Source organism: Schistocerca cancellata, chromosome 9 (genome assembly GCF_023864275.1).
Source record: "Schistocerca cancellata isolate TAMUIC-IGC-003103 chromosome 9, iqSchCanc2.1, whole genome shotgun sequence".
In the NCBI taxonomy this organism is placed as follows: Eukaryota; Metazoa; Arthropoda; class Insecta; order Orthoptera; family Acrididae; genus Schistocerca; species Schistocerca cancellata.
This window is the reverse complement of record NC_064634.1, coordinates 169,123,015-169,150,237: the sequence shown is the minus strand read 5'-3', so window position 1 is coordinate 169,150,237 and position 27,223 is coordinate 169,123,015. Positions and strand designations below refer to the sequence as shown.

The 27,223-nt window shown below is 43.8% G+C and overlaps 1 protein-coding gene across 16 annotated transcripts in view; it reads left to right on the top strand.

The window, feature by feature from the left end:
• The window catches only part of LOC126100222 (collagen alpha-2(IV) chain-like), a 173,041-nt gene that overhangs the window by 112,491 nt on the left and 33,327 nt on the right, over positions 1–27,223 (top strand). For 14 of the 16 annotated variants that reach the window (XM_049910791.1, XM_049910789.1, XM_049910787.1 and 11 more), the window contains exons 2-6: positions 2,251–2,386; positions 9,319–9,574; positions 13,882–16,115; positions 16,278–16,562; positions 21,756–21,818. In XM_049910791.1, coding sequence (XP_049766748.1) covers positions 2,251–2,386; positions 9,319–9,574; positions 13,882–16,115; positions 16,278–16,562; positions 21,756–21,818 — 2,974 coding nt within the window. The remainder of the gene's footprint in view (positions 1–2,250; positions 2,387–9,318; positions 9,575–13,881; positions 16,116–16,277; positions 16,563–21,755; positions 21,819–27,223) is intronic. The other 2 variants (XM_049910784.1, XM_049910786.1) reach the window with 2 other exon arrangements.

Genomic DNA, 27,223 nt, shown 5'->3' with positions numbered 1-27,223 from the left:
ACTAAAGTCCCAGAAAAATCTGTCTGCTCGTTCATAAAAATTACGTAACTTGTTTTTCGCTAGGTATTCATATGATTTAGTATTTATAGTTATAGCACATTTTACCTGCAAAGGGAACAAGAATTCTGTATACCAAATGTCATTTAATTCTCAAGTACGTCAACTTTAGCAATTTTTCGTGTTTTTCAAAGGCTGATCTACCTCCGTTGCTTGCGATTGGTCCTCTCCTCGCGTGTCTGGCACAGTTAAGACTGGAAGGTACTATCCTAATCTGTAGGTTTTGACATTACACATAGTAGGGAGCACTGCCAACGTGTTCCTTTTGGTCTAGAACAGAAGACTAGTTAATTCGTGCCAGTTTGTCTAAAGAAACATTACTAACAGGCATAATATGTTTTGTCACTGCAGCCTCTACCGTCTCAGTTACAGCGATACTTTAGAAGACTGAGGGAGATATAAAGAATGTTTAGTTTAAGCTGAATATTTTTAAACATTTTTAAACCGAATTTTATCATACACATAACAACATTATAAGTGAAACGCTATAATGCTCTATTTTTAATGTTTTAATGAGGTTTCAAGTGTCGTATCACTTGGAAGATGTTGCGCACAACTAAGCAATCGCATAGCATTTATCCTAGATATTCCATGCTATTTGTGACAGACGTTAATTAAACGAGCTCGAAACACAACATATTAGAACGGAATACAACAAACAGTTTTTGTGATAATTTACCGTGTACATTCAGTCAGAATACACTACTGGCCGTTAAATTGCTACACCAAGAAGAAATTCAAATGAAAACGGGTATTCGTTGGGCAAATATATTATACTAGAAGTGACGTGTTATTACGTTTTCACGCAATTTGGGTGCATAGATCCTGAAAAAGCAGTACCCAGAACAACCACCTCTACCTTGATACGCCTGGGCATTGAGTCAAACAGAGCTTGGATGGCGTGTACAGGTACAGCTGCCCATGCAGCTTCAACACGATACCACAGTTCATCAAGAGTAGTGACTGGCGTATTGTGAGGATCCAGATGCTCGGCCACCATTGACCAGACGTTTTCAATTGGTAGGATATCTGGAGAATGTGCTAGCCAGGGCAGCAGTCGAACATTTTGTGTACCCGGAAAGGCCCGTACAGGACCTGCAACATGCAGTCGTGCATTATCCTGCTGAAATGTAAAGCGTCGCAGGGAACAAATGAAGGGAGAGCCACGGGTATTGACAGATCTGAAATGTAACGTCCACTGCTCAGAGTGCCGTTAATGCGAACTAGAGGTGACCGAGACATGTAACCAATGGCACCCCATACCAACACGCTGGGTGATACGCCAGTATGGCCGTGACAAATACACGCTTCCAATGTGCGTTCACCGCGATGTCGCCAAACACGGATGCGACCATCATGATGCTGTAAACAGAACCTGGATTTATCCGAAAAAATGACGTTTTGCCATTCGTGCACCCAGGTTCGTCGTTGAGTACACCATCACAGGCCCTCCTGTCTGTGATGCAGCGTCGAGGGTAACAGCAACCATGGTCTCTGAGCTGATAGTCCATGCTGCTGCAAACGTCGTCCAACTGTTCGTGCAGATGGTTGTTGTCTTGCAAACGTCCCCGTCTGTTGACTCAGGGATCGAGACGTGGCTGCACGATCCGTTACAGCCATGCGGATAAGATGCCTGTCATCTCGACTGCTAGTGATACGAGGCCGTTGTGATCCAGCTCGGCGTTCCGTATTACCCTCTTGAACCCACCGATTCCATATTCTGCTAACAGTTATTGGATCTCGACCAACGCGAGCAGCAATGTCGCGATACGCTAAACTGCAATCGTGATATGCTACAATCCGACCGTTATCAAAGTCTGAAACGTGATGGTACGCATTTCTCCTCCTTACACGAGGCATCACAACAACGTTTCACCAGGCAACGCCGGTCAACTGCTGTTTGTGTATGAGAAATCTGTTGGAAACTTTCCTCGTGTCAGCACGTTGTACGTGTCGCCACCGGCGCCAACCTTGTGTGAATGCTCTGAAAAGATTATCATTTGCATATTACAGCATCTTCTTCCTGTCGGTTAAATTTCGCGTCTGTAGCACGTCATCTTCGTGGTGTAGCAATTTTAATGGCCAGTAGTGTACATATAGCTTGAGTATATCTTTTTACCTGTACTATGAAGCATGTCATCACCTGCTGATACAAAGGCATTACATGTTAATTGATTATTTCTTTTTCCACAGGTGCTGATAGTGACGGCTCTGCTATCAGCCACGCACGCACAGGACGCCAGAAGAGACGGAGATGGCGGCAAAGAAGTCATAGTCGACATCGAAAACGAGGACAAGACGCAGTATCACGAGCAGAACTTTAATAATAGTGAGTAGTAGTCACAGCTCTGTTTCTTGTTGGGGGATGGTGGGGATGGCAGATGAGGAGTGTACCTCCAAGTGCACGTAGCTTGATTCGGAAGACGATCCCATCTACGAGGTTGCTTCAGAAAGTGAGTTACACATTACTATGGCAGATCTAGTACACTACACGTCAACGTGACACAGATACGCTACACTGTTTTTCAACACAGTCACAAAGTAAGTCTCTGCAAACAACGGACGGAACGTTGTACCAATCGTTCAGTACCTTGGCGATGGAAATCCGTTGAACAGTACAGAGCTATTCGAGAACCACTGTGTGAACGCCTTCATCCACCCCGTCCCGCTATCCCCCACAAAGCTGTTCAGCTAACCGAAAAGATGGAAATCGCATGGTTCAAGAAATGGACATCACGATCAGCATCACCCATATCTATGCGGCATTGGTTAATTTGTTGGCACCGTTTCGTTACGACTAGACTTGGCACGTGTTCCGACAGAATTTGACGGTGGATCTGAGTGTATTTTAGATGTTTTCCCTGCAAGGATCGTACTGTTCTGCACACTTCAGCTTTGGAGTACGTTTTCAGATGTCACGCCATTGCACTCCCACATTGTGCCACACCTGTTATCCCTACCGCAGCGGAAATAAGTCTGCAGGAAACTCGGAAAATGTACTCTCCTCTGAAAATGTGATATACTTGTTGTGAAATTGTCTGAGCGTGGGACGACATGTGAACTTACTTTCTGAAGTCACTACACGCATAACAGACATTAGGTTATACGTTGAACTTATATCATGACCTCGTTTAGTAAATCAGTCTATGCTGCAAAGTGAACAGTCCTCGGAATATGTCTAGACAGAACTAGAATCAAATATCTGCATAAACTGTCTGTTTGCTTGTCATCCAAATCATTCTTACTTGAAGACAAATGTCATCTTTCATCTAACTGTACGATCTACTCTCAAACAAACGAGCCGACGATTACATAAATAATAGCAAAATAATTGGCAAATATGAACGGTATCATTTAGAAAGAGCCCCATAAGCCCTTTTATCTCCTAAAGGAAGCAAAAGAATTCCGTGACAGGTAATCACAGTATTAACGACCTGATGTTCCTTTAGCCCCTAATACGACGTAAAGGGAAAGGTATACACACTGTTATTCAAAACTTAAGTAAAATAGTAACTTTGGCATGATTTGTCACTCCAAGTAACACTGAGGATGTCTGGGAAGTAGGGACGAATATTAAAGTGCTGTGAAAGATACAAAATTTATTGAAAATATAATTTTTTTGCAACACATTAAGTAATTTCTCCATTTCATGTACGAAAAATTATATCCTACATATGACCACCAAAGGCCGCGCTGCACCGAGTAATGAATTCATTGAAGTTCTCGATGACGCGTTCACAACCATCTGTTGGGATGCCGTTAATAACCCTTTTAATTTCATCCTTCAATTGATGTATTGTTTGTGGTTCGTTCACATACACTTCTGATTTCGCAAATCATCATAAAAAAAAGTCACATGATGTAAGATCACATGATCTGGTAGGTCATTCCTGGTTGCCAGACAAAGAGATAATTTTTTGAGGAAACTTTTCACTCAGCAGAGCAATCGTTTCATGGGATATGTAACATGCCGCACAGTCCTGTTGAGACAAAAGATTGTCGTTTCATTAAAATGAGGGAAAAACCAATCAGAAGGTATGTTTCGGTAACGGTCGCCGTTCACAGAGACGGCAGCTCCCTCATCTTTTTCAGAAAAATTACGGGCCGATCACGCCTCCTACCCAGAACCTACACCGCACAGTCGTGCGTTGTGGATCCATTTCATCTTGCACAATCACTCGCGGTTTTTGTTACCTCAATTTCTGCAGTTCTGCTTATCGACGTACCCTCTGAGGTGGTTGAGCGCCTCATCTGAGAAAATTATTCTTTTTGTGAAGTTCTCGTTGTCCGCCTGTCGAGCCAAGACGCACTGAGCAAATTGATCTCTCTTTCCATGATCTGCAAGCTCCAACTCTTGTGTAAGCTGAATCTTGTACGCATGCATTATCAGATCTTTCGAGCAGTGAAATTGTTGACAAATTCAGTTTTTGAGCTCGTCGGCGAACCAATTTTTTGGAGCTTACGATCACATCGTCCCGCATAACAGCAATGTGTTCTTTTGCTCAAACAGAACGCGGTCGTCCTGTTCTCTTAACGTTTGAAACAGAGCTCGTGGTCTCAAACTTCCGGATCAACTTCCGAACTGATGATTCGGTTGGAGCAGCATTATGTCCGAGTGTCACACGCAATTCACGATCGGTTACCGCGGGACTTTCACTTTTTAATGAATTTTATATCACTTGGATACGTCGCTCAGTTGTCATCTGCCGCATGACAAAAATAAACATCAGACAACAATTCTCACCACAAAAAAGCTATCAGGCTACTAATGGGAAATATCGCAGATAACAAACACAAGAAAACCACGGCTGCCAACCGTCATATGACAAAATGGCGCAAAGTTCAAATTCGACCTTACTTACCGGACATGCGTTAGCTCTCTGGAGCTTCAGTATACATCGAAAGTATTCCTACAGTGTAGTACAACAGACAACTAAAAGAAATTGGCAATGAAATACAACTAAAAGAAATATGCAATGAAACGGACAGAAATAACACCTTTTTTCGAAGACAATAAGTACACTGAAGTCACCGCGATTCATGATAGCATCCTGAAGATTACAAAAGGCGGGACATGGTTTTTAATTGGGTGTGTGATCACCCCGAACAGCAATCCTTGCTCTGCAACGTGCTCCCACGCAGGTCACACGGTTGGTAAGAAGTTCTTGTGGCTAGGCTTTATATTTGTCCACCAGCGAGGTCGAAAACTGTTGGATGACAGTTTGTGGTTCAAATGGCTCTGAACTCTATGGGACTTAAAATCTGAGGTCATTAGTCGCCTAGAACGTAGAACTACTTAAACCTAACTAACCTAAGGACATCACACACATCCATGCCCGATGCAGGATTCGAACCTGCGAGCATAGCGGTCGCGCGGTTCCAAACTGTAGCGCCTAGAACCGCTCGGCCACTCCGGCCGACACAGTTTATGCATGTGGATGTTGTGCAATGCGTCGCTCCAACGCATCCCATACGTACTCAATCGGATTTATGTCGGAGATAACGGGTAGACCAGTCCAGTCGCTGAAAATCCTCTCGTTCCAATAGCTCCTCTACTTGCACTATTCGATGCGTTTGTGCATCGTTATCTGTAAAAACAAAGATAGGACCGACTACAACTGTGAAAATACGCAAATGGGGAAGAAGTACAGTATCGTAGTAACGTAGAGCTGTGAATGTACCGTGTTCGAAGACTTGGAGATCAGTACTCCCGTGCAACACTATGCCTCCCCACACCATAAACGCTGGACCACCGAAACTATCACGTTCGACAGCGTCCCTTGTGCACTGTGTGTTCCCAACTCTCGACCTGTGAGGATACATCCAGCATGGAGCGCATGTGCTATGCATTGCGAAGAAGCATTGCAGCACGTGCACGTGAATCAACGAGCATTCAACAATTGACAACCGCCATGGTGAAGGAATGGGAGGAATGGAAAACCTTACCACTAGAAGCCCTTACCGTCCTTGTAGTCAGCACGGGAGCGCAATACAGGATATACGTTGCCGTTCGTACTGATCACGCATTCTATTAAGAAATATGTCCGGCCTTTTGTAATGTCTAGGGGGTCATCATAAATCGCGGTTGCTTCAGTAATGAAAGTATGACTTCTGATCGTCTCATTTCGTATTTCTTTCAGTTACCTTCTGTACTATACTGCAGCAGTGCTTTTCTTGTATGGTCCAGGTTCCATCGAGCTATGTTACTTGGCAGTGACAAGCATGATAAAATTAGTTCCGTCCTTAAGTTTTGCACTCCAGTGTAGTATGAAGAACGCGATACCCACAACATAACGCACTTATTCGCCTATTTACATCAACATAAAATTACTGAATTTTAGCCCATTTACATCTGAGATAACATATTTGTACACAAGCTGAATCACTTAAAAGTTGTACCAGTTTCGTTTCATTAATCTTTCAAGATATCGAAAGGAGGTTCTCTGCACATGATGGAAGGCAGAAGAGCCAGTAATTCAGATGGAAGTTAAGTACATTAAACTCTTCTTTCAACAGAGGTATTCAAGGACGCATAAAAATACGTTTATCTCAATTAAACTGTCCGGGATGTCTCCAGGCAAATCTTCGCTGATGATCAGGGCGCAGTTCGAGGCGGTACTCATCACTGAAGACAATTCTACTCCAGTAAATGAGATTCCGGGACGTGTCTGGACACGCCCTGGAGAACGATGGGATACCAACCTGACTTCCATCCTCCGTATGGCCCGACAGACAGGAGATGTGGTCTAGGGTGCCATTTCTTTTCATAGCAGAACCTCTTTGGTTGTCATTCACGGCACCCTTACAGCACAGCGATACTTCGACGATATTCAACGCCCCATTTTGTTGCTCTTCATGGCAAGCCATTAAGCGTACATTTACGTAAAGCAGTGCCCGCCCACGCACTGCGAGAGTTTCTACTTGTTGTCTTCGTGCCTGCCAAATCCCACCTTGGCCAGAAAGAGTCCAGGATCACTCCCCAACTGAGAACGTTTGGAGCATAATGGACAGGGTCCTCCAACCAGCTCGGTATTTTGATGATCTAACGTCCCAGTTGGACAGAATTTGGCACGATATCCTTGAGGGGCCTCCGAACAACTCTATCCACCAGTGCCAAGCCGACTAACTGACCGCGTAAGGTCCAGATGGGGACCAAAGCTTTATACACTTGCTCAATTTGTGAAGCGCTTTCAGCTGAATAAATAATCTGATTTTTCTGTAGTTGTAACCATTATTTTGTCTGTACATGTACATAACATCTACAGATTTCTATCCCATTCGGATTATTCGCTTTTTTTTATCTTCGAATGTATCTTATAGAACGGCTAACACGGGACATGATCGTAGTTTCAAGGTGCGTATCCAACAGCTTTCAAGGGCAACAAAAATTTCCATTTTCCGTATTTCATTCACATCCTAACCGAATTTAAAAATTTAAGATGCTACCCCTTAAGAGCTATAATCTAATGTTAAAAGTTTAGCACAATATGTCAAGTAAATCAAGTACTTTTTTATTTCATGCGCCTTGTTCCGGAGGACAAAAACAGGAGCAAATCTCCAGGGTCATGGAACGAATCATTACATGGAATTAACATTAGAAAAGTTAATTATAGATAAAATAAAATTTACACAAATCCTATGGAGACGACAAGCTGCTGAGTATGTACTAACATAGTCAACAACCTGATACAGGAATTTGAGTTTTTCAGGAACTCCTGAAGAGAATAGAAGGAGTAGGCTTAAGGAAATTCGTCAGTTCAGATTATTGCTAAGATTTTCATTTGTTCTGTTATCTTGTCGAAAATGAATGCACCAGAATACTACACGCCTTTCTGGACAAGAGTCAAGCAGGTGGAATCCAAATGAAAATTGGATTTCTGCCTTGTATCAACTGGGTGGAAGCTGCTAATCCCAGAGAATAAGCTCACATTCTTAATGTGTTGTCACCGCAAGGCACTACACTTGCTAGGTTGTAGGCTTCAAATCGGCTGCGGTCCGTCAGTACACATCGAACCCGCGAGTCGCCACCGTCGACGCTAGCAGGCCGAGCACCGCCACGCAGCTGGTCTTACGAGACAAGCTAGCGCACTGGCCTGTTCTACAGCCGACTTTAAAGGGAATGGTTCGCCTGTTATAGCATCAGAGATCTCATGTGTAGAGACGCTACTTAGCATAGCCTTCAGCTAAGTCAGTAGCTACGACCTAGCCAGGCGCCACATACAGTTTATGCATTGACAATTGATCTATAAGTGTGAGGGAATCAGAATTGTAAAGAAGTATTCGCAGTTCGTTCTATAACTGCACTTGTAAATATTACTGCACAAAGTCAAGATCGACGTTCACCGCTGATGCTGAATTAAAGCTAAGTGTTTAATTGTATTCCTGGCTACTAACTTTCTAATCACCTAAGATGTTACAGATACATCCTGTCAAGTATAGTTCATTGATCCTCACGTCAGCCTACGTGATCAACGGGTGCAATTAGTGGCCACACCTCGTGATAAGACTAAGAGCCAATTTGCGTGACTCACCCGGGTCACCCTTTTTCCATGAGGTAGTTCCGCCTAACACACAACAAACATCATTAATGAAAATATATATTGATAGGCAACAGAAACTATGTGTACATCTAGAAGCAGTGTAACTCATGGTGGGCAAATTACCCACATTATATTCATCTAGAATTTGAGAACAAGAGCACTTAGTGATTTCCAACAAAATTTACACACGGTTTCAGACCGATACGAAACTTCTTTTCGCCGATATCCCCCACAAAATGATGAAAGAAAAAAGTTTATTGCTTACTACATTTTTTCTATTCGTGCAGTAAGACTGCATCATCAGGCATGACGTTTTCAGTTATTTTTCTTAACTATCGACTCTATTTCTGTCAAATCTGAAAGACAGTATCCTCATACACCATTAAATTTACCTGCAAAATAATATCATTGTATAACAGACAGTTTAGGAGTTAAGACGTTTCCTACACAGGGTTTTCTATGCTTTATCGAATCGAGTATTGGGGTTTACAGGTGTGTGCTCTTATGTTTGGGGAGTAAATAATGAGCATCATTCCCTTGTATCTCTCTCTCTCTCTCTCTCTCTCTCTCTCTCTCTCTCTCTCCCTCTTACTAAACCTCATACACCAGACGCAGAGTCCTTCCTCAGTGCTCTCTTTCCTGGTACATCTGCTCGGTACTTACGCACCAGATACATGTGATCAATATATCTGAATGTGCGGGTTTACTCTTGTGTGCTCAGCAGGTGCTTACGAGTATGGATACGAGGTGGGCCCGGACGGGCAGTTCCACCACGAGAACCGCGGACCGGATGGCGTGGTGTACGGCTGCTACGGGTACGTGGACCCGGAAGGCAAGCTGAGAGCCACGCATTACGTGTCGGACGCCTGGGGCTACCGCGTCGTGCAGCCGGGAAGGCCTGTGGAGATCTTCCTCCACCCACACGACGAAGGGCACGACCACGGCGGCGGTGAGGAGCACGGCCACGAGGGACACGGGTATGTTTTCTTCTCTTCCATCATCATTATCTCCGTCTTTTCATCAACATCCTCATCTTCGTCTACTTCCTTTCATCATATCCTTTTCTTAATAATCCATTCCATAATTATCATCATCTTTACTTCGTCTTTTCATCATAAATTTTGTCTTAACCATTACAATTTTCATAATCATCATTCTCTTCACCAACTCCTTTTCATCATCATCACCATCACCATCCTATTTCCTTATTTTTTTCACCATTATCTTCATTATCATCACACTCTTCATATTTTGTTTTATTGTCGCATTTTTCTTAATCATTTAATCGTCATCATCATCTTTCCATTCTTCTTCTCATCAACATCATCATCTTTGCATTCTTCCCTTCATCAGCATTATCATTTTCTTAATGGTATCAGTAGCTTTTTATCATCATTTCGTTCTAATTATCATTAACGTTGTCTTCTTTTTACATAAGAATCCATCATTATCTGTGTCTTTATCTTATGATCATCTTGTTATAAATAATCATTGTTCATTTCAAACGTCATTGTGTTTCCCTTTTTATCTCTACTACCATCATTAACCTCCTCTTAGTTATCATCTTCACTTTCATTGCCATCACTTTCATCGTCTTTGTCATAACCATCTCCTCAATCATCACTGCCATACTCTTAGTCTTCTTCTTCACGTTACTACGTTCTACGTCGTCAGCATCGTTGTCAACATCATCATTACCCTTTTCTTAGTTATCATCTTCATTTTCATTGTTATCATCATTTTCATCATCTTTGTCGTAATCATGTTCTCAATAATCATTGCCATAATCTTACTCTTCTGCTTCTCATCATTACGTTCCACTTAATCAGCATCGTTGTCAACATATTTTTCATTTTCTTTTTTTCTTCTTCCTTTTTTCTTATCATTTTTAACGTATCTCAAAAAAAGGAATAGATAAATCGGGTTTAACGTGTCGTCCATTGAGTGGTTTATTAGATCCATAATCGCTAAAAGGGGTCAAGAAAGTAATCAACTATGCCTTTTATTGATGAAATCACCGCAACATTCGTAAGAAAATGCAGGAGAAACCTTTATGCATACGGCTTAAAAGGTATTTCAAGCTCGCTCCTCCCGAATTCGACTCTTGTGTCTCTTGACCGCTGAACCACGTCTCGTGGGACGGGCCACAAAAGAACCTTCTTCGCTTATATTCACATCTACCAGTTGTGTACCGAGCACGGTGTTACACATCCTGGATCAGAAATGGTCAAGTTTCAGTCCGGATGTCCGGCATTATGTTTTCTGTAATTTTCCTAAATCACTTCAAACAAATGGCGTTATGGTAAGTATTCTACCTCTTGCTAACTAAGAAGCCGATGTAATGATAGTCACTTACCTACCTTATCATTTCTGTTTCAATGAAATTTTCTCATTTTGCTACCGAACGTATTGTCTAGTCCAGTTATCTGGGAATTAAAATCATCTGCTTCCCGACTTGTTGCGACACCATGCAAATTGACGTGTCGGCAGCCTGACATTGCATTACATTAACCTTCGATCCTTTTCCTCCGAGAGCTGTGAGACCCAAAATCGCCGAAGGAAACATGGCCTGGAGCGAGATTGGTTTTGCTACTGCGTGTCTTCATTGTTTTCCCTTTTTTTCTTAATTGTTTTCTTCATATTTGACAAGTGCTACAATCAGGACAAAGAAAGCAAGGATGAATATGGTTATGAAGCACATAGGTAGGTCTCCTGTGGTCCGCGCTTGTCTCTAGTTCTAACGTTAAAAATCTAAATCAAGAAAGCGAAAATTGGACAAATACTCTGCATACCCTGTTACCAAATACGTGAAGATCGACATCAGAGTCCTCAGGGTCAAATACATACGAATTTACCATTTTATAATGTATCTGACACGTGATGGGCAAACATGAGTAATATACAGCGTGATCAAGAACAAAGAGGGAAAAATAACAATAAAAGACAAAGCATAAACCTATGGGATTAAAAATAATAAGAGGAAGCAATGCAAACTTTTTCTTTCACTTGCTTGTTTTTCTTTAGTTTCTCTGCTTAGGGCGCTCTAAATCGTGCTCATCAGCGCCCTTAAAAATTATCATGTGAACGTCGTTAACACACACAAGCAGTAAACTAAATAAAATTATGTTTGATCTTTCTCACTGTTTCTCACATTTTCAGACAGTCACTCTCCAGCGCACAAAACCGAAAACTATAAACATATTACATCTGTTAAAATATGAATACAGGCCCAGAAAAGACACAAACGGAAATGGTGGCTGTCTGATCACTTACATCTACATCTACAGCTACATGCATACTTTGCAAACCTCTGTGAAATACGTGGCAGAAGATGTACAGCATGGTGACACATGTTGGGTTTTCATTCTGTTCCATTCGCGTATGGAGGGCAGGGTGAATGCTTTAATGCCCCTGTAAGTGCCGTGATTAGTTCAGTCTTGTCTTCTCCGTCGGCCGGCTGGAGTGGCCGAGCGGTTCTAGGCGCTACAGTCTGGAACCGCGCGACCGCTACGGTCGCAGGTTTGAATCCTGCCTCGGGTATGGATGTGTGTGATGCCCTTAGTTTAGTTAGGTTTAAGTAGTTCTAAGTTCTAGGGGACTGATGACCTTAGAAGTTAAGTCCCATAGTGCTCAGAGCCATTTGAACCATTTTTTTTCTTCTCAGTCCCTATGGAAGTAATAAACACGCCTGCAGTTTCTTCACTTAAATCATAACTAGACGAGCCTAAAGTCCTCTACACACACTACTATCTCCTGCCTAACAGTTGACGGTCAGACGGATTGAAATTAAGGATTGAAGATATCGGTGATAGGATTCACTGCTGACATTCTTCTCCTCTGTGAAAATTAGGAAGAACAACAAGGCGCGTCCAGTCTCAGGAATTGTCTACTGAGGACATAATACGGATACAAAGTAAACTAAAGAAGTAAAGAGGAGTAGCAGAAACGACTTTCGTGAAAAATTAACTTCAAAACTGAGTATCATGTAGGAGATGAAGTGACTGAATTTCGATTGTTCAGAAGCAAAACATCGCACAAAGGTCGCAGCAAGGAGCAGGTAGGAAGTAACTAAGTAAATTTGAAGGGAGTAGGCAAAAAACTAGTAGCAAATATAGTCTCTAATTTGAGAAAGAAATTTGAGAAAGAAATTTGTGAAAAGGTGCTGCGAAAGCACTCTATAAGAAAGTGGAGCACGTGCAGTAGAAAAACCGGAAAAGAAGGGAATCAAAGTTAAATGTACTGATAACACAAGAAATGAAAAGTTTCTCCTCAAACACGGCGAACAATGACATGTACGGAAAACACTAGCTAATAGAAGGATGACAGGACTTTTGTAAAGACATCGGAGGATAACTTCCATGGGCCTACGGGGAGGTGTAGTAGGGAAAAATCGTAAGGGAAGCCTGAGATCAGAACAAATGGGGACGTTGTAAGCCCCACTCTCAGGAAAGAGATTAGGTCCTAGCAGCTGATCTAACACACTAATTTTTATGAAAACATCGAGATGTAAAATGTTTCCGAAGCGAAATTTATGTCAAAGATTAGGAACGTAACAATACTCGTACAAAAATGATTATGATTATAAACCTATACATAAGACTGTAAGGATTCAGTATGGTGTGGCATTCTCTTCTGCGGCAATCACAGCCTCCAAATACGTATTCCATGATTTAATCATCAGGAGGTCTGTTGTGACATGCGGACAAACGGCGATGTCGAGTATTTGTGCAGACTGCAGACTACCGAACGATGGTAGTCAGTAGTAGAGGCAAAGCGATTCAAAGGAATGTTTACTTTTCTCATGTCCATTGCTGTTTCTCTCTTACCATTTCTAGCAGGAAAACCACATCAACATACTGAACTAAATTCACCAACTACATCCTAATCGTCAAAAGACAGCTGTTTCAAAGTATTATTCAATAAAAGTACCATGAAACTCTCTAAGAGTGTCAACAAAAAGGCTGTTTCTCTTTTTAAACCTTCACAGTATATAAGCGCACTTACAGCGCAAACTCCGGTGTTAACACTCGCAAATGTATTAGGTGCTTAAACACTCATGCAAGCTTTAGCTCCACATGTAATACAGCCTCAAACACTTCCTAAACTATAATAGATATTTGACATCAAAATGCACACAATAGACAAAAAAAGATGTAAGTGAACCTACTTCACACCATAATACAGTACTCTAAGACATGATAATATTAATATGGTTAATGACATTTCTCCGTCTATATAGATACAGCAGTATGTATTTAATGAAATTTTTCTGGTTTATTTTCAGGCACGGTCACGGTCATGGGCACCATGGAGTTGTGACACCGTGGAACAAGCTCTACTTCCCTAAAGGATGTGGCGGAATCCGGCCACCAGGGCAACCTGGTGGTGGACCGTTCCCAGGTCCTGGAGGTGGACCGGTAGAAGGAGCTGGCACAGGAACAGATGGGGGAGCTATTCTCCCAGGACAAAGACCACCTGGAGGAGGTCCACCAGGTGCACCAGGATACCCAGGTGCACCAGGCTATCCAGGAGGACCAGGGGGACCTGGTGGACCAGGAGGACCAGGTGGGCCTGGAGGACCAGTAGGACCAGGAGGACCTACAGGACCAGGTGGTCCAGTAGGACCAGGAGGTCCAGTTGGACCGGGAGGACCAACAGGCCCAGCACCACCAGGGGCACCAGGAGGCCCTGGAGGACCAGGAGGACCTGGAGGACCAGGTGGACCAGGAGGACCACCAGGTATAGGAGGACCAACAGGGCCTGGAGGACCAGTTAGACCAGGAATACCAGGAAGGCCAGGAGCACCAGGAACACCAGGAGGGCCAGGAGGACCTGGAGGACCTGGAGGACCAGGAGGACCAGGAGGACCACCAGGTATAGGAGGACCAACAGGGCCTGGAGGACCAGTTAGACCAGGAATACCAGGAAGGCCAGGAGCACCAGGAACACCAGGAGGACCAGGAGGACCTGGAGGACCTGGAGGACCAGGAGGACCAGGAGGACCACCAGGTATAGGAGGACCAACAGGTCCTGGGGGACCTCTTCAACCAGGAATACCAGGAAGACCAGGAGCACCAGGAACACCAGGAGGGCCAGGAGGACCTGGAGGACCTGGTGGACCAGGAGGACCAGGAGGACCACCAGGTATAGGAGGACCAACAGGGCCTGGAGGACCAGTTAGACCAGGAATACCAGGAAGGCCAGGAGCACCGGGAACACCTGGAGGACCTGGAGGACCAGGAGGACCTGGAGGACCAGGAGGACCAGGAGGACCACCAGGTATAGGAGGACCAACAGGTCCTGGAGGACCTCTTCAACCAGGAATACCAGGAAGACCAGGAGCACCAGGAACACCAGGAGGGCCAGGAGGACCTGGAGGACCTGGAGGACCAGGAGGACCAGGAGGACCACCAGGTATAGGAGGACCAACAGGGCCTGGAGGACCGGTTAGACCAGGAATACCAGGAAGACCAGGAGCCCCAGGAACACCAGGAGGACCTGGAGGACCTGGAGGACCTGGAGGTCCTGGAGGACCAGGAGGACCACCAGGTATAGGAGGACCTACAGGGCCAGGGGGACCAGGTATACCAGGAAGACCAGGAGCACCAGGAACACCAGGAGGACCTGGAGGACCAGGTGGGCCAGGGGGCCCTCCATTCCCAGGAGGACCAACTGGACCAGGAGGACCAGGAATACCAGGTATACCAGGAGCACCAGGAGCACCAGGAGGGCCAGGTGGCCCAGGAGGGCCAGGTGGACCTGGAGGGCCACCAGGAATAGGAGGACCTACAGGCCCTGGAGGACCAGTTAGACCCGGAATACCAGGAAGACCAGGAGCACCAGGAACACCAGGAGGACCAGGTGGTCCAGGAGGGCCAGGAGGACCAGGTGGTCCAGGAGGACCACCAGGAATAGGAGGACCTACAGGACCAGGTGGACCAGTCAGACCAGGAATACCAGGAAGACCAGGAGCACCAGGCACACCTGGAGGACCAGGAGGTCCAGGAGGCCCAGGAGGCCCAGGTGGGCCAGGAGGACCACCAGGAATAGGAGGACCTACAGGGCCAGGAGGACCAGGAAGACCAGGAGCGCCAGGGACACCAGGAGGACCTGGAGGTCCAGGAGGGCCAGGAGGTCCTCCTTTCCCCGGAGGACCGACTGGGCCAGGAGGACCAGGAATACCAGGTGTACCAGGAGCACCTGGAGCACCTGGAGGTCCAGGAGGACCTGGTGGACCTGGTGGACCAGGTGGTCCACCAGGAATAGGAGGACCTACAGGACCAGGGGGACCAGGAATACCAGGAAGGCCAGGAGCGCCAGGAGCACCAGGAGGACCAGGTGGACCTGGAGGACCAGGAGGTCCAGGAGGTCCGCCAGGAACAGGAGGACCAACAGCCCCTGGAGGACCAGGAATACCAGGCAGGCCAGGAGCACCAGGGGCTCCAGGTGGTCCAGGAGGACCAGGTGGACCTGGTGGACCAGGAGGACCACCAGTTCCTGGAATTCCTGGTGTCCCAGGTGAGACAGTTATTACAAATAGCAATGTAAACATATAAAAATGTGATTTACTGCAATTTTCGTTTTGTAATGATAATTTATATTTGAAAGTATTTGAAGTAGGCTCTGTATGGTCCTATCTTTGAAAGCATTAATATAGAAAACGTTTTCTTTTTGCTTAAGGATACCCAGGATACCCAGGAGGCTATCCTACTGGACCAGGTACTTTCCCTGGGGCGCCTGGTTTACCAGGTGCACCAGGTGTACCAGGAGCTCCAGGACAACCTGGAGGCCCAGGATATCCTGGAGGACGACCGCCTACAGGACCTATTGGTTTCCCAGGTACTCCAGGAGCCCCAGGACAACCTGGAGCACCAGGACAACCTGGAGCACCAGGGTTCCCTGGACAGAGACCACCGACTGGACCAGGAGGCTATCCTGGCGCCCCTGGAATTCCAGGACAACCAGGTAAGGGATTTCTGTACTATTATTAGTCATTTGCGTTCTTGTCCCCTTATTATAGGCTTTCATATCGCTTGGTCAACATGAAGAATACTGCACAGTTTGTGTAACTGAATATAAGTAATCTAGCTATGGTCAACAACGGTAAACAAATTTTCATATCTTTTTAAATATCTTACATAATTTTTCGCTGAATACCAAGTTATATGGGATTGATTCACAACAGTTTGGGCTATTCTGTAAATGTGCTCTTTACTTCTGTTGAATTTGTGTGACATCAAACCAAATGTCAAGTGTGTTCACCCACTGTAGTAATTAGTATGTAGGTCAATCAAAGATCTAAATGAAACGCTTCGTAACTATTAGTTAATCTGTTAAGCATTTGTACAATGACTCGATTTCTCTTCAATTCATCAAGTATGAAATAATCCTCTCGTAGTGCTGTCGGCTCTTGCGCCTGTTTGGATTGCTAGTAATCATTATCAGGTGGAAATAGTCATGGTTCAGACTCATATGCGTCATGTTGATTAGTGACAATCAATTACAAGGAGTTTAAAAGCAACTGACACCGACATAACATAAATATCTGAAAACTGTTGGGCACCAGCTACTGAATATATCACGTAATATATTGGAGAAATTGGAGAGAAGGAGAGGGAAAGGGTAACAGAAAGTAGGCACAAGTAGCAAGTATACAGGGTACAACAAAAAGGTATGGCCAGTCTTTCAATAAACACTCCTCACACGAAGAAGAATAAAATATATTATATGGACATGGATCCGGGAACGTTGTATTTCCACGTTAGAGTTAATTTTCTGCTTATCTTCATGACCACATAATCATAGGAACACAAAAGCAGAACTTACCAGTAAAAGATGATACTTTTTTTTTTACGTGAAATGTTCAACATTCCCTCTGTTACAGTACGAAACACTTTCCCAAATGAATTTTTCAAAATGTCCTCCGTTAGCAAACGATACATGCGTCAACCTACAGTTGCGCTGACTTTCTGATGTGCTGATATATCCCTGTAGAATTGCGTATTGTTGACAATATGGGCACGAAGAACGTTCTTTTTGTACGGGGGTTCTGCACATGGGAGTTCTCAAATTGCCCCATGAATAAATGTCTAGTCTAGAGTGTTTAGGTCTGGAGAATGCAGAGGCCCAGGAATTTGTCCACCTCCACTTACTCATCTGTCAGGGAACATGAGGCTCTAACAGCCACCAACAATCCTAGTCCAAATTTTGACAGAATATCTTTGTCGATGACGTGATTCTCCAGAGCAGGCAAAACCAAGCAAAAGCACTCTGTCTTCAGGCCACAAGTGGCCCATCGGGATCATCCGACTGCTGATGATGCGGATAGGAGGGGCGCGTGGTCAGCACACCGTTCTCCCAGTCGTTGTGATGGTTTTCTGTGACCGGAGCCGCTACTATTCGGTCGAGTAGCTCCTAATTTAGCATCACGAGGCTGAGTGCACCACGAAAAATGGCAATAGCGCATGGCCGCCCGGACGGTCACTCATCCAAGTGCCGGCCACGCCCAACAGCGCTGAACTTCGGTGATCTGACGGGAACTGGTGTACCAACTGCAGCAAGGCTTTTGCCTCTCCAGAGCAGGGGCAGCCAAATGTTCGGCCCATAAGCTGTGCCCTGGCTCGCGTGCCATACTGCTCAGCTTGTCTGCGTACTTTCCCCCCTGCCACGCCACGCTGTCTTAGCAGGAGGAGCGGAATGACGAGTAAACGGCAAATGCGCTGACTTTAGCTGGCAACATAACAGCGTTGCATACGATTCGATTTAATATTCATATGTCTCAGCAACACAGAACACAAACGAAACAAATTTTTAGTCTTATTTGATTATTGTTGGCGAATTCATAATGTAATTTTTATCTAGAAAAAAGCCGTCGGTATATGAACGTAAGCAAGATAACTTTACAGATTTGGGCAGTAAGGTCTCCACGTAATTTCGTTTAATAATCGAAAAAACATCTTTCGCATACACGTGGAATTTCCGTAAGAGAGTGCAATTATGTAACAAGACATAAGAATGATCCACTGGTTAATTTGAAGCAATGAACCTGGGGTCGGAGAAGCCGGCTTAAGGATATAGGGAAGGAACCTTGTCTACCGCTATGTGTAGCTTTACTGTTTCCCAGCTTATTTATACATAACAATCGTATGTATTTACACATACTGTGCTACTTATTTACATGTACGTTTTCTATTTCCCGCAAGGAAATAAGGAGGACGAACCTGATTACTAGGAAACCATGATGCAAGTTTTGTTCACTTTAGTCTTCCATGAGGAGGCTGAATCGCATCGTATATACATTTTCCCATGATAGAACGTGCTATGAATCAACGACAGACCCAATCATTACTCAGAGCTATTCGGAGACGCACAGTACAATACGGTGGAGCAGTACCGGTTCGGTATTTCCTGGTTGTTGGATTGGAAGGCGAGGTCCTACTCCATGGTCACCTGACCTGGATCCCCTTGGTTATTTACTATGCGGATATCTAAAGTCATTTGTGTATGAGACCCCAGTGAATACGGAGGTGGTATTAGTTGCCAGAATTCCAGCTGTCTCTGATGTGATTAGAAACACACCAGAGATATTTGTCATGGCGCACCAGAATCTTGTTCGCCGATTTCATGCTTGCATTGATGTTGGCCGTCACTTTCAGCACATTTTGTAGGACACAGTACAAATGGTACGTTCATTGTATCAGTGATTATATTTGCAGTTAACAGTAACTAATGTAAATATAAAAAGTACACAGTAACGTGATTTTATTCCTGCGTACCACAAATTGTTCAGCGAAGCATCCTCTATTTCCTGTTAAATTTTTGCACTCTCTTACGGAAACACCCTGTATATTTGCTGATCGAAATGTTGTAGAACTTTTGAAACATCATTATGGATACTTAAAATCCCTACCTTAGGAAAACGACCTGGGCAATTTTAACGTTAAAGGATTTGTCTTTCAAATGGGAATTACGTTGCAGATCAATCAGTTACATTTGCGAGTGCAAAGGGGTCCTTTAACTGAAACGGCAAACGACCTCTAAAACAGCTCGAAAATAAATGTAAGATTTGCACTGAGCTTAAAACGCTTAATTAACTATTGTAATTGTTTCAAGTCCACAATAAATTATTCAGACCTCATGTTGTTTTTCTTTTTTTAATGCCGGTGATCTTAGGAAACTGGACTTTGTTTCTGTCGTTGTTAGATTTTTCACTTCTACAATGCGATTTCCTTTCTAAATGCATTCCCAGCAAATCAGAAACAAGACGTTCCTCACCCTGCGCTGTCTTACTGTGGAACGTGGGTAGCTAAAGTCCACTTAAAACGCAAAGCTGCAATTAATTCCGGATGTCTTAAGTTTCGTTCTTGTACTCCTTTTTCTTTCAGAAATTCAATAGCGGGCTTTAAACTGAATGATCGTTTCAGGCATGCTCCTTTAGGTAACCAACGTACTTTGCCTTCATGCTCTTTGTTTAGTTCCATAGAAAACTGTTACAACTGACAGTGGAATAATGTGTGCGACTTCGGAAATTTTACTATTCGTACCGTCACTTTTTTCACATGTTCCATGCCCACAAATTTAGCACAAGTGCTTCTTGATGCTCAGAACAATGAATCTAGTATGTCTTTCGATATTAAGTTCTTGTTTTTCCATTGTCAGAGCCATTAAATTCTTCCTGCATGGTTTTGTAATGTCGTTTCATAGCACATTTGTATTGCTCGTAGATAATGCGACCGCATAATAGATGTTGAGACTTCTCATTCCTCTCTTCTGTCATTCCCATTCATTTTTAGAGACTTGTGAAGCTAGATCGCTAGACTGCCTCTTTTTGTGCAAACGGCCACTGCATCTGTGAACGTCCTTCATACGAGAAACAAATAAATAAGAATAAACGGAGCTGACACCATGATTCTCCTGAACTGAAATAAGTTGCGCCTAGTGCAAAATGGGGCACCGCAACACTAAACACTAAATGAAATGCCGCGTTACACCAAGTAATTCCGGGAAAGAACGAGCATCTGGCTCGCGTGTGTTTTGACATGCTGTGGCCAGCCCTGCTCCAGAGATACACAGCACGTCAGGGATTCAACGTGAGGGAAGGTTAATGCATGTACCCTTATTAATGGACGGCATTTTGAACATTTCATTTAGAAAATTGTATCACACCATAACCATAGGTTATTTTGAACATTTCCTGTAGCAAAACGTTTCATGTAATGCTGGCACATCCTTTTTCTGCATGTTTCCCACGATTAATTTCATTATGAAGGGAAGTAGAAAATGAACTCTTACATGGAAATAAAGCATTGCCAGACCCATGTCAATATAACATGTGTTCCTCCTCTGTGTGTGAGAAATTTTTCTGAAATTTTGGCCACAGCTTCTTGCTACACCCTGTATTAACGTGTTTTTTTTCTGTCACAAATCCTGTTGTGTCAGAAGCGACGGCATCATTTAAGTAAGTTCCGTAATTTTTGGTTTCTCTACTAAATTTTAATTGCAGCTCCGAGAGGTGCTGAATGACATTTTAAACGCTTAGAGTGTGTCACAAAAGTCATCCGATTATTTGACCAGGTCGCGATATTCAATGTTGCAGCCATTATGTCTACTAACACATGTGACGTCCACCAACATTCACAAGTCAAATTATGGTAAATGACCTGTCGCAGTTTGAGACTTATGGTGGTGCCTACAGTTGCAAAACTAAAAGAAGGAAAATCATGTGTATAATCTTATGTAGTTGTCAGTGGCACAGAAAGCAATTCAGTTCTTCGATCTTTTGCCGGACAACGTAAACTGAAAGTTATCAAAGCAAATTTAAATCTAGCCTAACATCATCTCTTCTCGGTAACTCTTCCTGTTCCATAGATTAAATTTATTCAATGACTTTAGAATCTATAGCTAAAAGAACTACTGTTAAATGTATACCACTTACTTAAGAAGCGTTACAGGTAAATACGTTAATTCTTATTACACTTAATAATTTAAGCCAAGGTGCTATTTAGTAACCCGCAAATGGCCATCTTGTAGTAATACTCGTAAATAAATAATGTGAACTGATTTCTTCCTCACTGTTTCAATAAGACCATGCAAATGATATGTGGAATGGGTAACTAACAATATCGCAAAGTGCTAATGCGGACGTTGTTTCCCCCCCAGGCTACCCGGGAACACCAGGCCAGAGGCCGCCGTCAGGACCAGGAGGATATCCAGGAGGACCAGGTGACGTCACTAGCAATTTGAGACATTCTCATACTGAGTGTAGGTAATAAGTAATGCCAACAACTGAGTCGGTGACTTCGGAAACCAAGTGATTTCGCAGTTTTCCGTAACACGCTTTATGGCATTATTGGGCTTGTCTAGGATCTACATTGTGTGTGTAGAAATCACGATAGTCCAGTGACTCGTCTCGAAAGTGTAGGCCCAAGAACACTGCGACGACAGCAGAAGCAACGTAAGTCCGCCACTAGTGTACTCGCTCCCTCAGTGGGTAGACGGCATCACTACACTGAGGCTTTGCGCTGCTTACACGTTTTGACGTGCCTTAGTGTATGCTCGTGCTGCAGTTTGCTCAACTTCCGAGGGCTTTCTTGTTCGGCTGTTTAGTTAACAGTACGTGTTGTTGTGAGACAATTGCGAGATATTTTAAAATGATTTGCACTGGAAGAAGAGGTGCTTCATCAAGATACATCGTTTTCCCAGTAGATGCTATTCCATTTTGGTAAGAAGAAGAGAGATCTGTAGAAACACCTACATCTACATCTACATGGATACTCTGAAAATCACATTTAAGTGCCTGGCAGAGGATTCATCGAACGACCTTCACAGTTCTCTATTATTCCAATCTCGTACAGCGCGCTGAAAGAACGAACACCTATAACTTTCCGTAGGAGCACTGATTTCCCTTACTTTATCGTGGTGATCGTTTCTCCCTGGGTATGTCGGGTTCACAAAATATTTTCCCATTCTGAGGAGAAAGTTGGTGATTGGAATTACGTAAGAAGATTCCGTCGCAGCGAAAAACGACTTTCTTTTAATGTCGTCCAGACTAATTCCTGTATCATTTCAGTGACACTCTCTCCCATATTTTGCGATAATATAAAACGTGCTGCCCTTCTTTGAACTTTTTCCATGTACTCCGTCAGTTCTATCTGGTAAGAATCCAACAGCGCCGAGCAGTATTCTGAAAGAGAACGGACGCGCGTAGTGCAGTCTCTTTAGCAGATCTGTGACATTTTCTAAGTGTCCTACCAATAAAACACAGACTCTGGTTAGCCTTCCCCACAACATTTTCTATGTGTACCTTCCAATTTGAGTTGTTCGTAATTGTAATTCCTAGGTATTTAGTTGAATTTACGCCCTTTAGATTTGATTGATTTATCGTGTAATCCAAGTTTAACGAATTCTTTCAGCACTCATGTGGACGACCTCACACTTTCCGTTATATAGGGTCAACTGCCACTTTTCGCACCATCCGATATTTCTTCTAAATCATTTTGCAATTTGTTTTGATCTTCTGATGACTTTATTAGTCGATAGACGACAGCGTCATCTGCAAACAATCTAAGACGGCTGCTCAGATTGTCTCCCAAATCGCTTATATAGCTAAGGAACAGCAAAAGGCCTATTACGCTACCTTGGCGAACGCCAGAAATCACTTCTGTTGTACTCGATGACTTTCCGTCAATTAATACGAACTGTGACCTCTCTGACAGGAAGTTACAAATCTAGTCAAATACCTGAGGCGATATTCCATAAGCACGCAATTTCACTACAAGCTGCTTGTGTGGTACAATGTCAAAAGCCTTCCGGAAATCCAGAAATACGGAATCGATCTGAAATCCATTGTCAATAGCACTCATGCGAGCGAAGAGCTAGTTGCGCATGAAAAGAACGATGTTTTCTAAACCCATGTTGACTGTGTGTCAATAGACCGCTTTCTTCGAGGTAATTCATTACCTTCGAACACAATATATGTTCCAGAATCCTGCTGCATATCGATGTTAAGGATACGGGCTTGTAATTAAGTGGATTACTCCTACTACATTTCTTTAATATTGGTGTGACCTGCGCAATTTACCAGTCTCTGGGTACGGATCTTTCGTCGGGCAAACGGTTGTATATGATTGTTAAGTATGAAGCTAATGGATCAGCATACTCCGAAAGAAACCTAATTGGTAACGTGTATACGTTACACGAGAGTATAAAGCAACATAATCAATGATTAACTACATTCTATTCAAAATTACTTTAGGGTTGACAACTACAGATGTTGAAAAAAATATGGAAACACATGGACAAATGCATGCTTGAACATAAATCCAGATAGTAGCCAAGCCTGCAAGGTGCTCGGTTGTACCTGACCGCAATCGGCGTCTGTGCAGTATTTTCAACACGTTGCAAGTCTCACACGTTGTCGCAACAGTGTTGTATGTAGTGACTTCGAACGTGGACGAGTGTTGTATGTAGTGACTTCGAACGTGGACGAGTTGTTGTTGCTCGTATCCAGAATGGTTCCGTAACCAAGGCAGCCTTCAGTACCAAGATTTATACCGCATACGCGGAAAACGGGTGAAAAATCATCCGCTACGTCACAACGCGGACTAAAGTGTGTGTCGAGGGATCGTGACAGGCGGTCATTGAAGAGGCTTGTGACGAAAAGTAAGAGGACCACAGCTACAAAAGTCACTGCTTTCACGAACCATGTCAGCACCAAAACGAAGAGGAAGAGGGCTCCAAAAGCCGGGAATTGCTGGACAAGGTGGAAATCTAAATCCACACCTGAGTGATGTAAATCGCCTTAACAGGAAATCATTGTGCGGAAGCTATATAACTTGGACTATGGAGCTATGGAAGACAGGCGGTTGATCTGAGGTGTCCTTTATTTCACACTGTTCCCAACTTCTCGAGTTTACGTCCCAAGAATGAATCATGACGAGGGTTCTGTGATAATTTGGGCAGCCATATCATGGTTTTTCATGTGCTCCGAGGATACCCTGTAAGCTCGCATAACTGCCAAGGACTACGTGACCATTTTGGCTGATCCCATGGTACAATTTTTGTTCTCCAATAGTGACGCTGAATTCCAAGACGACAAGGCTCGTTTTCACACCACTCGCATCGTCCAAGACTGGTTTTTTAAGCACGAGAATGTCTTGATGCATCTCCGCCGGCCACCAGTCACGACATCTCATTATTATTCAGCTTTTGTCGTCTGTTTAGGAGAGAATGGTGCTTGATCAGTATCCAAGTCCATCATTCTTACTTAAACTTGCCACTGTTTTGGAGGAAGAATGATATAAACTTCCAATGAAAAGCATACAGGAGTTTTATTTACCCATTACGAGATGACTGGAAACTTCTTTGAACGCCAATGGTCCTCCTACACCGTATTAGGCATGGTAATGTATTGTGTTTTAGGTGTTTCCATATTTTGTCCACCCCTTGTACGAATTTAGTAGCGGAGTGAGGCTGACGGGGAAGCCACGGCACATATTCAATGAAACCGATGAGACCTGTAAATGCGACGATCATCTGCGGTTGCCGGAACTTCATCCGCACCCCTACATTTCCCGCTTGCACTACGTTGCAAGTGCTGCTTCAAGCAGTTTGATGTCTCTGGGATCGTCGTTATTCGCTGAGATTTTGTTCATTTTTATTTCTTACACTCGAAGGGTTAACATTTTACCTGTTATTACAATTATTTGTTCCGTGTTGCGTGATACTGAAAAACGTCACAAGCAATTTCGTTCAAATGGCTAAATGGTTCAAATGGCTCTGAGCACTATGGGACTTAACTTCTGAGGTCATCAGTCCCGTACAACTTACAACTATCCTAAGGACATCACACACATCCATGCCCGAGGCAGGATTCGAACCTGCGACCGTAGCGGTAGCGCGGTTCCAGACTGTAGCGCCTAAAACCGCTCGGCCACCCCGGCTGGCAGCAATTTCGTAAGAAGCTATTCAGGGAAAAGTTAGACATCGCTCTCTTGGTCAGGGCACTGCCATTAAGTGGTCTGTCGAGCAAAATGGTTCGCGCGTTACGTGCCTACACTGTCAACAATTGTTCTCGATAACGCTCCTACGTGTTCTTTCGTTGCTGAAAAGACGGCCACCATGCCAAAGAGAAAATATAAGATTATTGGCTTCAGTGCCGAAACGCCGAAGTAATGATAAGCTTAAGAAGCTCGAGCTTATGGGATTAATCCGTCTTCTAAACGACGGATTCCCACCTTAATGCTGCCACAATGGCACTGTCATTCCAGCCCAACGTAGTTTAAGTGCCTGGCACAGTCGAATTACATTTTCGTAATAACTGAGTCTGAATGAAGTTCATCTCAACTACTCAGTCTTACCCTTATTTTTCTTTCGCGTGTATCCCGTACCTACATGGGTTCAGCATGTTAATTATTGGATTTGGCAGTATTAGTAGCCGAGCGTGGCCTTCTGATCTTCCTGTCGCCGCCCGTTTTCGTCCGGAATCGTAGTTGTGTATCCCAACTGATTACGTCTAGTGTTACCGCATGTGAAAGAGTGGGAAAGTTTTCTAAATGTTTGCGAATTGTATAATGGAGTGATTTGTGGGTACCAGACTGGTAGTCACGCAGCCGGATGTGGAAAACTGGCTAAAAACAACTTCCGCATTGGCCGGTACACTGGCCCTTGTCGTTAGACCGCCGGGTGGGTATTCCATTCGAGATCGTCGCATCTCCCCGAATTCCGAAAGTGGCGAGTTAACGTGCGCGGCTTTCCGGGCAGGTGCTCTCATCACACAAAAGAAATCGCTCTCACTGTCCGCATTACAACTGTTGAAAAACTGAAGATGTGTAATTTGTATCACTCTTCTTCTTTCTGCCGATCCCTTAAGTTTCTTCAACTCAATTACCTGGCGTAATTTTTTTTTGTTACGCTGCCCCAAAAATGTAGAAGCTTTGCTCAGAAAACATATTGATGGATTAATTACAACATTGCGCTCCATTGCATTCAATAAAACCCAAACAGGCCGCCCCTGAGGTTTTCACGCTACGCGCAAGCGCAGCATCACGCATCACGTTTAACTCATATTATCTCGTGTTAGAGATCTCAGGCAGAATTTCAGTTTGGAAAAAATGAAAATTTGACACATTCTTAATAATTCGCACGCATAATGTGTTCACCGAAATTCAGTAACAAAATAAGTTTCCCGCATGTCGAAAATTCAGTAACGAGTTGAATGAAATGTAAGAATAGGCGTGTGTTCTGTACAGGACATGGTCTCTCTTCTCCACGTCTTCACATGAGCCCGCCGAAGTTTCGGTCCTACAGTAATTATGAACAAACTGTAATTGTCAGTAATAAAATTCGAATCCCTACACGTCTGGATTTTGATCACTGATGGAAAGCCTACTGCAAAACATATCCTGAAGTGCTGAATATCCATCGAGTATACACATGGAATTTCAGTACTATTCACAACACAGCGGACCTGTATCTGTCGTCAAGGTCGTTCATGCTTTAGTGTAGAATTCATTCAGCTTCCGTAAGCTGTAGAAACTTCAGCACATCATGCCTCCTTGGTCTGTTCCAGTGAACAACAGAGGTTGGAGGATCCCAAGAAGTTGTTGGCTACATATCATACAAATCGC